The 16929-nt window shown below is 32.9% G+C and overlaps 1 protein-coding gene across 1 annotated transcript in view; it reads left to right on the forward strand.

Moving 5' to 3' along the window:
* Nucleotides 1-7892: 7892 nt before the first annotated feature.
* Nucleotides 7893-16929, forward strand: part of LOC108911922 (interleukin-1 receptor-like 1) — a gene marked incomplete at its 5' end in the record, with an annotated part of 143668 nt that continues 134631 nt past the window's right edge. Inside the window, one exon of the mRNA XM_018716998.1 lies at nt 7893-8153. Coding sequence (XP_018572514.1) covers nt 7893-8153 — 261 coding nt within the window. The remainder of the gene's footprint in view (nt 8154-16929) is intronic.

A 16929-nucleotide genomic window follows, 5' to 3' on the forward strand; every position in this document is an offset into this window, starting at 1 on the left:
TTGGAATTCTACCTCAACAAATATCGTACGGACTGTGTATCATGCTCATTTAGTGAATCTTCTATATATTTTGTTATTTAAAGGATGAATTTGCTGCATTAAAAATATAAAAATTAGTTCAAATTACAACACATTCCTCAAAGTTTTTCTGTTTTCTAATTTGAACAAACTCCATAATTAGATTTACCTCATAAAAAGATCAAGTTATAGTTATTATTGGATATTGATACTAGCTTTCGAAATCTATGGTAGTTTCGCAAAAGTTCCATCAAAGGCAGACTACTTTTGACAGAACTTTATGTGTGATCAACTGATTTCCAGCAGGATAAATCTTTGAATCTTCTGCCATTAAGTCTGTACTCGTTTTACAAAGTTATCATAGAAAATTTCTGTGCTGGAAAGTTTTGGCAAGGTCTGCAAACAACTTAGCACACGTAGAGCACGTCGCTTTACATTTTAAGGAAATTTTTAAATATTCCGAATTCAGGAAAAAGAAATTATTGAATAGTTGCGCCTTTGTGTCAATTAAAATTAAGTGTATCTATAAAAATTATGGTGAAAAATACAGGACGCAAAAACAACGGGTAAGGCGAAAACCTAATTTTTATCAACTAAAAGATCAAGGACAGCTGAACTGGTGATTATCTGCAACATGGGGCACGATTGTAAATTTATTTACGTTTTGGTTTTTGTTTCCTGATATCTATAGCGAGTATGAAAGTCCATTTCATGTAGTTAAAAATGTAGTTTATTTTCTTTCGCCTGGTACAGAGAAAGGACAATTTTTTGAGTTAAATTTTGATCGATTAAATTTATTTTTGGCAACGACACAAATGCGCAGTTTGCTTAAAAAAATATTGACTTAAAATTATATTATTATAATTAAAATATTAACTGTTATATACATTTGACGAGCTGAAGACTATTCATATCTTCAACGACATTGTGAAGCAGCGTAATATCCTGAATCCGCCTCTGTTATTCTCGTACCTTAATAATAATGATGATTTTCTACATTTATTGATTCGCTTTGTTTAGTTTGTAGACATACAATTTTTTTTTTTTTTTTTCTGCTTTTTACTTAAAATAAAAACTAGAATATATTAGTTTTTTTGCAGAGAATAAATGTTCAAGTGCCCATTACAAAAAATATATATTACAACAGGTATTTATTTCAGGAGCTTGTTGATGACATACGGTATTTTTTCCTCCTCGAGCTTAAGCCTATTACCTACATTTTAAACGCGTTTAACTCCTTTCATAAGCCCTTTGTCAACCCATTCATGCTTGCTCCTGTAATATGGAGTCCCACTTTTTATATTTATTTGTAAATCAATATTTACTTACCTGTTTATCTCCCTTTCTTATGCCCCAGCAGAACATCTATCCCTGAATTATTATTTTACATTACTTTCAGCTTTATTTACTCTCTTTTCTTCCATTCTTTAAGTTTCTTAATATTTCTCTGAAAGGTTTTTCTTTGGTGGATTTAATTCGTTTTTATAGGGGCACTCAATATTAAAATATTCTATATGGTTTATAATGTATTTCAGAGGTAATAAAGAAATAATTAAACCTAATTATAAAGCTGTACTAAAGGCATTTGTATAATTTAGACCACACTATTACTCAACTAGTGTGGATTGAAAATATTATGGATATTTGCTTAACCTATTTTTTTTCTTATTAAATATGATTATCATAAAGAAATTATTTAATTATCAAGTGAAGAAAGTTTATTCTTACTACAACATATACCTATATCACACTAACGATCGATATCATAAGCTGTCATGAGAAATAGAAATTAAATGAAGTTTCCAATACAAAACCTACTAAGGAAGAAAAATGAATGCAAAATATGCTCTTTCGACTGATATAAGGTTGTCCATACTTCTCTCTAACAGTTTTCCAGAAAAATCAGATTCTTTTCTAAAGTCCGAAAAAGTAGCTATGTAACAGCGTCTAGAAGGCCTTGTAAAACCACTTTTAAACAACTGATAAAAACAACTGATTATCTCGAAACTGGTAAGTTTTTGTACTCCATGTACAATTAATAAACTCTACCTAATATTAACCAAGGAATTCAAAATTGCAATAATATACAGGGTGTTCCATTTAAAATAACAAAGTTATGTAGTGCCCACGCGAAATGGAACACCCTGTAAAGCTAAAAATATTTTCTTTACAGGGCCCACATGATTCCAGGCAACTTTATTATTAAAACCATTTTTTTTATAAATTTTACAGTTGCAGAGTTACAGAAGAATACCTCTTAGGTTGAATACACTGTATAAACATTACTGCAATTTTCTTCTTCTACGCAATGAATATGACATACAATTGATGGCTTTGGGGTAATGGCCATTTAAATATATATTTCTGTTAAAATTATCGAGGCTCTTCATTATCGACAGCGTTGATCAGGATGTTACACAAACTGAACAAAAAAATTAGGTCATATAAAAATACCGCGTGCTGTAGTGTAACACTCGATTGATCTTATGCACCCGATTTCCAATATCTATTTTACACTGATAGGAACTTTAACAAAACAAAGCCGTTTCACGAACACGACATTTTATTACTGGTTCATCACATCGTAAATAAGGAAAACATTTATAAATTTGACAGCCTTAGGTTGGATGTTAAAACGTTTTTAAATTTCTTTATATGGAGCGATCTCTATCAATTCATGAGATGCGTTACAGGAAACGGACCACAGCACCACCGAGCGACGATATGGATCCCATAACAACTCTCTGCCTTGTTTTATACACTTAAGTGTCGAGCTCTACTTATATTACTAACTTTTTAGTGTTAAGAACAGACACTATGGATTTAATCCATAGACCTTATAAACTACTGGGCTCGCCCAACTGTCATTTTCCCTATATAAACGGCAATCGCTCGGACGTGTGCGAGAGAGATGGAGGTAGTAATAGCTTAAGCTTCGTTCACAGAATTTCGATTGCAGCGCGCTACATTTAATTCAACCAATCAGCTATCGATTCCTTACCTCTTTTTTCTGTTGGGCCGTATTCAGACTATAAAATTAATATAGAGACTAAAAGACAAACAATTTATTTTTTCTATTAGTGTACGTATTAAAAGGGTTTATTATATTACTATCCTAATTACAGTACAATATTTGAATTGTTTTAGTTATAATATTCCAAATAGTTTTTATAATGCCTTATTTATGTATTTCTCCATTTATTTTCCTCATATCGTAAACTCGATCGGTTAAAATTACTACAAGCTCGTCTGACGTAGTTGTTTCAAATATTTCATATTTTCTTGCTTTGCAGAACTGTATAAATTGAAACTGTCGATGCTTTCTTCGTTCAACATATTATTTGAAGAGAATTTTTGTTCGAGCACATTATAAGTAAATTTCAGTTAAAACTTTTTCTTTATATTCGGTTTGATGTTAAAAAATAATTTGAAGAGTAACACATTTAATGCGGCAAAATTTTGACGTTAAAATGACATTTTATTTTGAGGATGGGGGAAATAACATAATCTAATAAGTTATCATTAGAGACAACTGTACTTGGTCGTTATTTTCAGAAAGATGCGAAAAGTATAAACATGTTGGTATCATCATAACTTCTTTCCTACCTATGAAATTTAATTTTTTCTCCACTTAAAACGTCTCTTTACGCAATTTATCGCAGAACACGATTACACCATATTTAATTTTTACAAATATTTCACTACAATAACTAAATCGCACAAAAATTAAAGAAATCAATCAATAATGTCAATACATGACATTTACTTCAAAGTTTGTTTACGGCATTTTGTACCGGTATTTGCCTCAACTAGCTTCATCTGCCTTGCACACATTAGCGCGATTGACCTCTCTTTCTAGAGCCAGTAAAAGGCTATCGCAAATATCTCACTCTAATCGCAAAGCGTATGTAGGAATTGTTCATGATGACTCATGTTCATGAAGAAGAATTCATTTCAATTTAAATATTGATAAATAATCGCCGGCTTATATCAGAATACTACAGGGTGTAAGAAGTTTGACTGCCATTACTTCGGCATGAGATAAAGTAATCATAAATGAACAAAAAAGTTGTATATTAATTACAGGGGCGTAAAATTAGCAGTTTTCAAAATACAACGAGTATTACTATTAGGGAGTTTCATCACAACGTGACAACAGCGGTTATACTAATGTTACACAGCTGATGCACACCACGTGCGGCAGACTTGTCCTACGGAATAACAAAAATGTAAACAACTATTATTGTGAAACGTTTAGTAAGTTTCAAGACAATTGTTTTCCAGTTTTTAAATAAATAAAATAGAATGTATGGATTTTGTAACACGAAGATAGTGTTGTGCTTAAATTTTAGCTTGAATTTTAGTAATTATGACTATCTCAAAACAGGAACTTAACTTATAATGAAATTATGAATTTGAAAAATATGTAATTAAAGTACCCAAAGATTTAGGTCGTCTAAATAATCATACGTATTAAAAATAATTTAGATACTTACTAGAAAACAAAATTTAGTAATTTTCAAACGTACAAGTACAAAACAAACTACAATATATGCTCAAAATGTCCATCACCATTTTCGATACACGGACGACACCTTCGAATCCAATTTTCGCGCAATCTCTGGAAAACACCTCAAGAAAAGGAAATAGTGGTACGCAAAAAAACACTCCCACACGGTCGAGTTCCAGATACCAACTGAATTGCGTACTGCTGGTTGCTTAGTACCTCGTGTTATCTGCCGCGCCGTTGTCACATTGCTCGATATGAATTTTATCGAATTAAATTTTTTTTGTTTATTTTAATGTATTCTATCGTCTGTTAAAATTAAGGCAGTCAAACTTTAAACACCACGTATATTGAGTACGTAACATCTTTAAATACCCTAGAGAGACTATTTCCTGGATTTGGCAAAAGTAATTTAAACAGGCTTAGTCTGTTTAATAAAAAATTTTAAAATTCTGTAAACGCCGCAAAAAAATTAAAAAGTTGTAAAGAGATAAACTTCTTCAGCAGAAGTAATATTATTCTTCTGTGTACTTCACATTGCTACTTGAACCGTAGGGATTTTAAGCTAAACTTTTCCTGTGCTTTATTTACATTTACATGGAAATATCCGAGTCCACTGCATTAAGTTAACTTTGAACACAATGAATAATAATCTCAATTTGTAACTTCTTAACTGGTTTTTAAGTTCCCATGAAACGCCTTACGAAGTAATTTTGAACTTGAATTACAAGTATATTACGATTAAATTAACTTCATTTTTTATTTCTAATAGCACCCGCGATAATCGTAATTCAAAGCGCGTTTACTATTTATGTTCACCCGTTTTGTATCCGGTACAGGGCGTTGTATAGGGCCGGCCAATTTCGACTGTTTTTTTCCACAAGATACATAAAATATAATGATATATATTCTTTTCAAAGTTTAAAACATTTGGAAATCGTATAAGTTTATCCTGTAACCTGAGGGATTATTTATTTATTTATCTATATATCGTTATGACCAGTATCACTGGATTTCAAAAGAGTTCACTATTCAATTCTCGAAAGGGAGTTTATAATTATCATAATACTTTAATTAATACGTGGGAACTTAGAAATGTTCAGAGAATGAATTTCAGGCACTTACCCTCTATTGCTTACGTAGAATATAATCCAGTGGCTGGCTATACAGGGTGACACTGAAGTTGAGAGAAACAAAAGGAAACACCAAAACTGCCAGGAAGGGTTTAATAACAATAAAAACAGAAGAAACAAACAAACAAAATAACGACACAACGGGATCGAACAACATTATTAATTAATTTATTGACACGCGACAACGTACCGAGATTCAGGGAATGCGCGACCCATAGTAAAATTTGGAATGACTTTATCCATTATTAAATTAACCCGAGACTCTAAAACTAACGATGTGTAACCTAAGGAAAAAGTGCCTGCTTTCGGGGAAATCTCCTGAATTCGACACCTCGCTTCGACACGCCCATTTCTTGGGTCCAGAAGTTTCTGTTCTTATCTTATTAAGCGGGAACCCGGAATATCGGGACGCTTTGGCATAACTATGCCATGTTAATAATTATCTAATTGAATGGACTTACATTTATATAAATAATTCTGTGACTAACTGAAGTTACAAGTAACCCTAGCCGTCCTCTAGTAACTGCTTGTAGCAATACGGGACGGATTAGTCAATATCATTTACTCTATCCTTATAGCTTGGAAAATCCGCCTAAAAACCAGCAATTTGATCTATTACTTTCTTTTCCTCACAACATTCTAACAACTTATTCTTGGAATTCCTACGTTCTTTGGAATGCATTTCGCGCGTTATTTGAAATATCGATTTTTCTCTTTATACCTGCTCAACACATGGCCCCGACAGTCTAAGTGGACTTGTTGAAAAATATTGCTAAATTTCTCCGAAGGACGGCGCTAAACCTACTTGAGAGCCCTAAACTTTCGATCATTAGTGTTGACTGAAATATTTTACTTTTTGGCCCATCCGTTCCGAGAACTAACAAATAAATTACTACGCGTCCCGATTTTTGTTACAATCCCTTGCAACAGCTATAAATTCTAGGATTATTTATATAGATAAATAATTAGATTCTATAATATAAATATTAATCATTGGAAAAAAATCACGAACGCTTGTAATGATACTGTAGATATTAAAAAATTATCGAGTTTAATCATTTTATTTATTCTTAATGACATTTATGCACTTTATACAACGAACATTCAATTATGTTCCAACGACTACTTGATCCACCGTTAGTGTGATTTTTAGGTGGTATTTCTTTTGAGACTTTTTAGGACGATATTGCTTATAACTTTTAAACAGGAAATAATAGAGAAAAATTAAGCGGGAAGTAATACAGGAAAAAAAATTGGGTATGTTTCTGGACAAAATATAATTGATGACGCCACTAGTCGTTTCTGTCAAATCTCAAAGATAATATTTTAGATTCAAAATGGAGCTTACCTCATTCCATTCAACACCATGTGTCCCAAATTTTGATTAAATTTTTTGTATCCTCACAGTAGGCCCATACTATCGAGTTTCCATGCATTCACAAATCATGCTCTATAATAATTTAATTAATAAATTAGTGGATTGTCTGCTTTGTTAGATTTGATAAATCTCCATTTACCAAATATCATCACATGTAATTATGTATTATTTTATATCCCAATGGGTTATATTTATAATAACGTAATGATGAACAAATAAACATGGGGCATTTCATGCCAAATCGGACCGGCCCAAAGTGGGATTTTTTGGTATATTTATGGACAAAATTCTTGTTACAAAAGAATAAATTAACTTGCTATGATTTAGGGCATAAGAATATCGAAATTTCCGCAATTCCTGCTTAAAGTACAGATGTTTACGAGTGTTTAAGCCACTATTGGATGAAAATTCTTTTATAACAAGAATTTTGTCCATAAATATACCAAAAAATCCCACTGTGCGGACCATTTTTAATTTTCCTGTTTTTTTTTTGTATTTTTTAGTATCCATTTAGAGTAGATTTCATGATTGTCATCAAATTTTTAATCCAACCCCACAAAGATATAAGTGTTTGAATATTTTGGGTAAAAAATTTTCATATGCGTGTATCTTGGCAAAAACTAAATATATCATAAACTTTTTTTTTCATTTTGTTTAATTTGGGAAGAAATTCCTGAAAGCTACTCTAAACGGATACTAAATAATACCAAAAAGTCAGAAAAATTAAAAATGGTCCGGTCACGACCTCGCTGATTTGGCATGGAATGCCCCAGATTTTGTTCTAATGTAAAGTCAATTTGTAAAAAAACTATAAACTATTGGTATCTGTTTATTTATTTGCACGTGCTTCTTTCAGACGTACCAGAAACCAGATTGGTAGGAATACCAACAACGGACATCGAGGACCTCAAGGACTCTATAGCAATAAGGTGTGTCGTGAGCGCCAATCCAAAAGCCTCGGTTCTTTGGCGGCGGGAAGGCCAGAATCAGCCCGCGAGCCTGCAGGAACTCTTACAATTCAGTCCGGCCATCAGGCAGCACTCTGGACTGTACACGTGCCACGCTCGCAACAAAGCCGGAGATTCACAGCCCATTAGAGTGCAGGTCGATGTTAAATGTAAGTGGAATCTTATAGTATAATGCTGTAACAGATTTATGGGGTTGTAAATAGGGTATTGCACCACCGCTATACATCCAGCTGAATTCTGCAAGCACTTTATTTAGTGTAAACATTGACTAAGTCCCGATTAATTTCATTATTATATTTTAGTTTGGCTTTAATTGCTGTTGGGGAAGTGTTTTGTATTGACTTTATACACTTTGAATAGCGGACGAGAAAATCGTTTACTTAAAACTTAGTAATCCGACTTGTGGGAAGATAGATTTAGATTTACATAATAATTTATCCCAATACTGAGAGCTCGGCTCATTTTAATATCATGAGCCCTTTTTCTATGAGGTAAATTAAAAATAAATAAATGAAACTTCCTTGAAATTTAGCGGAAACTTTTTTTTCTGCGAAGTATAAACATTTATACCGAAGAAGTGTACATTTTGTGTAAACATTTGTAACAGTTGGATTTTTACAGAGAACCGCTACTGTATCTTTGTTAAACTCATGTAGGTAAAGGTTATTTGAAATTATTTTCTACTACAATCTACATACGATTTAAGAAATGCCAACATTCGTTTTGAATAAATAAATATCAATATGAGAAAGAAATTTTGACATTAAATCTTCCCCTACTCTATTGATCCAAATGGCATATGGTCGACTTCTGCTTCTACTTTCAGGAGTACCCAGTATTACCTTCCTAATTATTTAGCAACTCTTTGTAGACCATGCGTGGACAAAGATTTATGGGAACCAATATACATACATATTTGTTTTTTTCCTCGTTCACAATGAGATTAAACAAGAGGTAAACAAGAGCAATGCGGATATCCAATAGGGTGATGTTTGGAAAAAAACTATATAAGGTCAATAAAGGAAGTGCTGAAGGAGTGGTTAACCCGATGAAATGTTCTTATTAAAAATATGGTTATGACCAAATTATATCGCTTTTAAAATTAGGTTACTGACAAGCTCCTCAATGACAAAGACCACCATATTAGACTTTCTCCATATTATCTAGACTCTCCGATGGAGATAATTTGAGCAACCATAAAACACTTTGTGATAACCAATCTTTTCTTATAAAGTAGATTTATAACATTTTGAAGCTGTTCACCATGGCTTTCTTCTACTAGATTAAAACAATAAGTTTATGCAACTCTGCAAAAAAGTTATTCACCTCATTTTTATGGAATTTGTTACAGTTCATCAATTTCTGGAGATTTGTTGCTTTAATTTTGGAAGCGGACATGTGCAACTTCTTCTTTTGTGGGTATTTCGACATCGTTAATTTTCATGTTTGGTATACCGTATACCAGGTATTTTTCGATATTGACTTCATTTGTATGGGCCCCATTAAACTGCATACTGAAAAAATTTAGCCCATTGATCTAAAACTGATTTATGATTAAAGATAACACCAACATTAGCTTGTATAAGCTTTCCATATTTTCTATTTATTTATACTCATCTTTCCGTTCTTAGATTTATGTATTCTTTTCTTTTTCTTCGATTTTTATACTCTTATCTTATGTGCTTCATACCTCAAATTCGAATGTAAATACTTCTCTTTCGATAGTGTAATAAATATGGACTTGACAGGGAATGTATGTAGTCTAAGCTACCTGTTTCAGCTTTGATTTTGTTAAAGAATTATGACTTCTCTAAGTTATGAGACCTATACTGTAAATAAATCGGCCTTAGTGAAAACAAAAGGGTACGTTGCCATTGAGTGAAATTATTGAATACATCTTAGGCATTTTGATAATTTTACACATTTTTGATAACTAAAACTGTTAATTTCACTCAAACAATTTTAGTTGTGCTCATACTAATAGAGGAAAATTTTACTAAATCGGATGTGGACTGAAATTGATACATTATTAAGTGAAGTTTTATTGTAAATTTCTTAAATCTGTCTTTAAAAATGACTACTTCAAGCATGTCTTTAGTGATATATTTTCTTTCATGTTTGGACATATTTGCTTATAAATTAGTAATACCTTTTTCTATTGGGCTTATGGCAAACTGTCTCAACATTTTCCATTAATATGAGAAATATGTACTTAGATTATGAAATCTTATGTGACTGAAATTGTAAGAAAACGTTCTTACCAAATTCAAAACAAACTGTTTTATCTGCTGCCACTATAGTAAATAGACTATATTAATACATTGATTTGAGGAGGTAAGCGGATTTTACCGTAGAAGTGCAAGTTGCCATGGATGTAAGTGAGGTAACTTGCCTCCCTAGGGAGAAAAGCGATTTCGAGTTATAAATACATATTTTTTGAACAAATAAATGGAAATATTTGATGAACATTTTATTAATTATTATGAATGAATATTTATAATAACTGTACAGTTATTACATTTAGTAACACATAAAATCTGGATAATTATTCCCCTCGCGTTTACTAATTATCACATTTTTCTCAAAGAGATTTCACCGCTCCAATTCAGTCGCCGCCGCCGGAGGCTCAATATTATCTGACTGATCCATTAAAACAGCATAATGCGACGTACTACTAGAACCGAGTTGAAGTGTCATTGTAAACAATCCTGTTGGCTATTTCATTTTTGTTACTTAAACTGTCAGCAACATAACTTTCTACAATTGCGGCTGATTTCCACCCACCATGTCTCTTGATTGCTAATACATCAACTCCTGGATTAGTCAGTAACGTTACCGATGTTCTTCGGAATGAATGGCCTGTATATGTTTCAGGATGTTCTAGTTTCAAAAACTGTGCAATTTTATTAGAAATCATGGAAAGGGTATTCTTGCCGACTGGTTGGTTGTAACATCTACCTGCTTGATAGCGCATAAAAAAGCGTGAAATTTCAGTTTTAATTTCCAATCTAATCTTGATATATTTCTTGAGAATTTCTAGGTGAGAAACAGAACCCAGACGAGAAGTAATTGTAAAAGTACGTGACATGCCATTTTTAGAATCTGGAATTGTAACAACAATAATGTCATCGAAATTTTTGAAATTGACGTTCAAAGAAAGTTTGCATAACTCATCAGAACGGCATGCTTCTGCAATGGCTAAGAACATCACTACCTTCATTAGCAAATATGTGTTATCGGGTGCCTGAATGAGAAAATCGTAGACTTGTTCACTTGCAAAAACGTTTGACTTTCTAGGTGTATAGCCGTCATTCGTACACTTCAAAAATACTCTCAGCTTGGGGTGTTTTGATATATCCACGTTCTCCTTTATGAAAATAGTTGACTTAATCAATGGGTATTCACTCTATACATTCGCCGACGACTTTAAAGTTCTTGACTCCTCCATGAAATGTACCAACAGTGACATTTCAGAAACACCAGTATTTTTGGTCTGGCACCATTCTTTGAAATTTCTATATGCTCGTCGGTGTGCGCATTTTCGACTTCTTGGGCAATAAAAAGCATTACAGCATTTGCTGCACTTTCTATTTGAAAATCACTCATTTAGAAATAATAATTCAAAACCAGCAAAATTACAACTTTTATGTAGCTTTGTTTATAAACGCCTTAGAAGCGACAATATCCAAACAACCAAGGTGACTTTGCAAGATTTCAAATAATGTCAAAATGAATTGATTAAGAAATGTCAAAAAATAAAAACTAATCTTTATTTCATGAACCATAAAGAATTGTGGGGGCAGATAAAATGTTATATCAGTTTAGTATAATTTACCAGTCTCGGACTCTATTGCCAGCCCTCGCTCCGCTCGGGCGCAAAATCGTCCTCGGCTGGTCAAAAATACTAAATTAACTTACTATTAACTGATGATTTTGTGGGAATCAACTACTCGGTGAACTACAAACAATACTAATTATGACATATAGCAGCAGACGATAAATGTCAAAAAAATATTATTAGTATATTCCTCAATTATCTCTATAATTGGATGCTTATTTTTTCGCAACATAGGTATTAGATTTCTTTTCTTGAAAAAATAAAGGAAGAAAGTAATAATATTTACAGTAGACCATCCAAAAATTAACTATAGCACTCTACAGTTAAACTTTTTCCAATCATTCGTAAATGAAAACCAAATTAGTGCAAGTCGGAACTATTTAGATTAATGTAGAACATTTAGCCCCTATTTCGTACACCGAAACTAGTAGTCAGTTATAACGCAATACATTTTGTAAAATGGAGCGGTGGCCGACGAAGCACGGTGAAGTTTCCTAATATATCTGACTGTTTATTACCCTGAAATGGTGCAAAGCACATTCTATTTTCTTTCTGGAAGCCCGCTGCGGGATTTATATTATCTATTGAAACACCTCATCGCATTTAGAAGTGCACTAAAGCTGCGTTTGAAGTATTGAAACATTTCATGCTCTACGAGTCCATCTGAGTACTTGTTCGGGTAAATTACCGGAAGTAAACAGCACTACTTGTGTTTACTTACTGGTCTAAAATATTACGGACCTTTCAGACCTGAAAACAGGAATTAAATTTGCTTCAACTTTATTTTTTTGTTATTAGTTTATCTAGATCGCCGTGTATTATCTGTGATTTATGCAATTTTTAGCAAGAAATATTCAAGGGGACACATTTAGACTCAGCAATATTGCTTTTAAAGCTTAATACGTTAATGTAGTAAATCCCAGATCACTTTTCACCCTAACATAAAGCAACACTAGCAACTTTTTACGCTCTTGTTAATATACAATAACACTTTGTAAACGAAAAGCCTTTTAATTTACCTTGTAATACCCTTTCCTGTAATTGAACAATAGTATATTCACAAAGTAAGAGCACATAATTTTTTAAAAATCGAAACGATAATAAATTTACATATTCAGAAAGGTATATTAAACACTATACACCCCAATGCACTTTGTGAGCCGAGGGATGAGTTTTCTGATACCTTCGTCAAAAAAAATCTCCAGTTTGATCCATTGTATCACGGCATGCGGCACTGTGATTCTCATGGTCAGTAGAAAACTTTTTTCCACATATAAACACCTAGAGAAAAGATAAAAATCAGAAGGTGCCAGATTAGGGCTGTAAACGGGGTGGTTGATGTTTCAACCAAGACACTTTGGAAGTACTTTCTCTCGCCTTCCCCAAAGTTTATCCTGATGAACATTCTCATGATCCTCTTCCACCTATTATCGAACCACGCGTTTTGTCCTGCTTGGTGAACATTAAATTCACTCCAGATACAGTTAAAAAACACTTGATGAAACCTCGAAAGATGCTTTCCCTGATTTGGATGGCGTATCACCTTATCTTCTTCTAAAATGTGTTATTGCCTTTACTTTGGATTTGTCTTTGATTATGTCCGAGTTATTTTCAAGTGGTTTTGTACCATCCATGTGGAAACAGGCTTCAGGTACACCAATCTTCAAGAAAGGAGATAAATTGGACTCCAATAACTACCGCCCAATCAGTCTTTGCAATTTGCAAAATCATGGAATCTATCAATGTGGAGGGTGTGACAGATTTCTTACTACAAGAAAACATTATTCCTGCACAGCAACATGGATTTGTTAAAAACCGCTCCACAATAACAAACCTATTCCATTGCGTAAACGACTGGTTTCTCGCTCTAGATAATAGTGATACTAAAGATGTAATATACCCTGATTTTTCAAAAGCTTTTGATAGGGTGCCAAGGAGAAAACTTTTACACAAACTGTTCTTTTAACAAATAGGTCCTAAATGCAGACAAGTGTGTTGTTTCCCATATCGGCCGTAGAAACCACAATTGTGTGTATTCCTTGCATAGACAAGTGCTAACAACAGTGACTTCTCACAATGACTTAGGTGTCATAATAAACTCCAGTTTGTTATGAAATGAACAGATCATGTAAACTTTGTGTGTAAGCGTGCTAACTCTAAACTCTATTTACTGCGAAAGTCATTCACTAATTTATCATTTGATGTGTCGTGTAAACTAAACTGCAGTTATTTGAGGCCTATTCTTAAGTACACCGATTCTGTGTGGTACCCTGATCTCATCCAATCATTTCTTCGGTCTTGTTCACCATCTCATCAGTCACGGTTAAGGTCCTTTGTTCATCATGAATATTCGTTCAAGCCAGCTTTATACTCACGACACCACTAGTATTCGTTTATACACACCATCCCCATAAACAATTTTGATTTCGTTAAAAATCTGAAACGGGGCTATTCCTTTTGCAAGGTGAAACCTGATTAAGCTCCTCACCTCGCAGCTGGCGGGATTCGGAACAGCGGTACTCATTTCAACACGCCATTACAACAACAGTTCTCAACTGACTGAGACAAATCGGCTTTGAATGCACGTTGCCAATTTTGTCGAAAACAAAAGCTACAGAACTCAAGAGTCTCAGTACTCTTAGTTTGTGGATATCTATCATGTGGACTCCTAAACACCACTCATTATAATCCATAACATAATTTGTTGAACTTAAAGAGTTTCTGAATAGATCCGAAGAATAATAAAGATCAACAACAGTATTTTAATTATATCTCCTTCAATTCTAAAACGATCTGATGAAAATCCACATAGATATATCTAGAAACTTTGTTAACATTGGTGGAATTTAAATTGTAAATTGTAAGATAATTGTGTGCACTAATTTTTTCGACAAACCACGCAACGGTCAAATTTATATGGCACTTTTGCAAAACCAGCTTAATTATTTTCTGGATTATGTATTAGATAATTAGAACCAAGTTAATAACGTATGACATAACCTACAAAATATGTTATAGCTTCTACATCTAAATAGTTCGTGAATGGTATCACCTATGGCATACTTATAAGAACTAAACAAAACTGGTAATTCTGTTGACAAATGCTTTTAGCTATTACTTAATATGGTGGGTGTAATTCAATATTAGGCGGGGCTGTAGTTGTTTTCCGCAGAGTTGCTGTTTCCCACAAAAATGTGGTGCGTTTTTTTATTACGCTCATCTTGTTCAGAATTATTTGAATGCAGCATTTCCACAACGTTGAATTGACAGAGATGGTTCCATTCCATTCGCTGCAAAAATCCTCGATTTTACCCCGTCAAGTTTTTCCTTGGGAATATCTTAAAAACGTGATCTATCAAAATCTGCAACACTAAACAATTACGCTTGTGGTAATATTCAATAACAACTAACAAACTTTAATCCAAACCATCCAGCACTTGCCTAAAGGTATTAAAACTTGCATCGCAGAAAATGGTGAGACGTTTGAGCATTTTAATTATATTTTATTTTAATGACAACGTGAGGGAGTCGAAAAACAATTATAAAATTTCCTAAATAGTGTTTCCTATATATTTTTTCTACATTAAAAAAAGTTACAAAAAAAAATTCATTGCCATTTAAGAAACAATGCAGCTATGATTTTAAAAAAATCATATATTATCCCTCCTTGCCACTGATAAATGCTAGAAGCATCATTTAATACATTTTTTATACAGCTACACTGTATAAAAACGGCGTGAGTGAAAGCAATAAAGGTTCGAAGTGAGTGAGTGAAATTATTGAGTACATTTTCACTCAATATTGGACATTTTGGTTATTTTACTCATTTGTGATTATATTTAAACTAAAACTGAGTACTTTCACTCAAATATAGGTACTCCTTAAATAAATTCTTCACGTAAACATTTGGTGCAGTTGTACCTAAATCAGAGTAAATGTCCTCATTACTGAGTGATCCAAACCTTTTTCATATCCAGATGCATTGTCTCTGTCTGTTCCCATCGTCCCATTAGGTTATCTCGTGACCGTGGCGTGGTGGATGGTAGTATGGCGTATGGTATGCTTTGAAGTTGGACAAGTATCGGTTTATTTGGTTATTCTAGTGAAAATTATATGTAAATGTAGTAATTTAATTACAATAATTAAAGAGAATATATTAAGTCAAGATTAATATTTGGTTAAATAAACCGATAGTTAAATTGTTTTCTATAATTACGTATTTGTAAAGTACAATGTAGGTTAAGGCAATCTATTCGTCCGATCAGTTCACCAATTTCTTTAATCGAGATGTAAAATATTGTCTCTAAAACAAATCTGTGTAGAAACCACTGTGGTAGCTTAGTAGTTTATGACTTTATTACAATGATATTTAAATTAAAATTTAAAGATAATATAAACAAGTCTGAGTAAAAAATTACTTAATAATATTTCAATTTAAATCATATTAGAAAAAAAGTCACTCTAAATTGGTTTTATATACTCAGAATAGAGTCAAAAGCCATTCAATTAATAGTTAGCAGTAACTCGGATTTGAGTAAAACTCACTCATTTCTGATGCAATAGTTTCACTCAGTTGTACTCATTCTAATAAAGTGAAAATTTCACTCAATCGGGTGTGGACAGAAATTTACACATTATTGAGTAAAATTGAGTGAAATTTGAGTGAAATTTTTTTACAGTGTAATAGTATCTAAGATATTAAGCTGTTTCCATTAAAATGGGACACCCGGTAGATAAAATATTAAAAACACAACAAATCGGCCGTTCACGTCCGATTCAAGCAATATTTTCCCATTCTCCCAAGGAAATTTGTAAGATATTAAGCTGTTTTCATTAAAATGGGACACCCGGTAGATAAAATATTAAAAACACAACAAATCGGCCGTTCACGTCCGACTCAAGCAATATTTCCCCATTCTTCCAAGGAAATTTGTTCTTTCTATTTACGTCACATCCGTAAGGTTTTGTTCCGTTCACACAATCCAGGACCAGACAAAAAGAATGTAGGAAGGGTGAGCCTGACACATGACTGAATGGAAACGCTAGGCGAATACTTTCATAGAAATGCCTGTAACAATGTTTTGTCT

Source organism: Anoplophora glabripennis, unplaced genomic scaffold (assembly GCF_000390285.2).
Source record: "Anoplophora glabripennis isolate ALB-LARVAE unplaced genomic scaffold, Agla_2.0 scaffold580, whole genome shotgun sequence".
NCBI lineage: Eukaryota > Metazoa > Arthropoda > Insecta > Coleoptera > Cerambycidae > Anoplophora > Anoplophora glabripennis.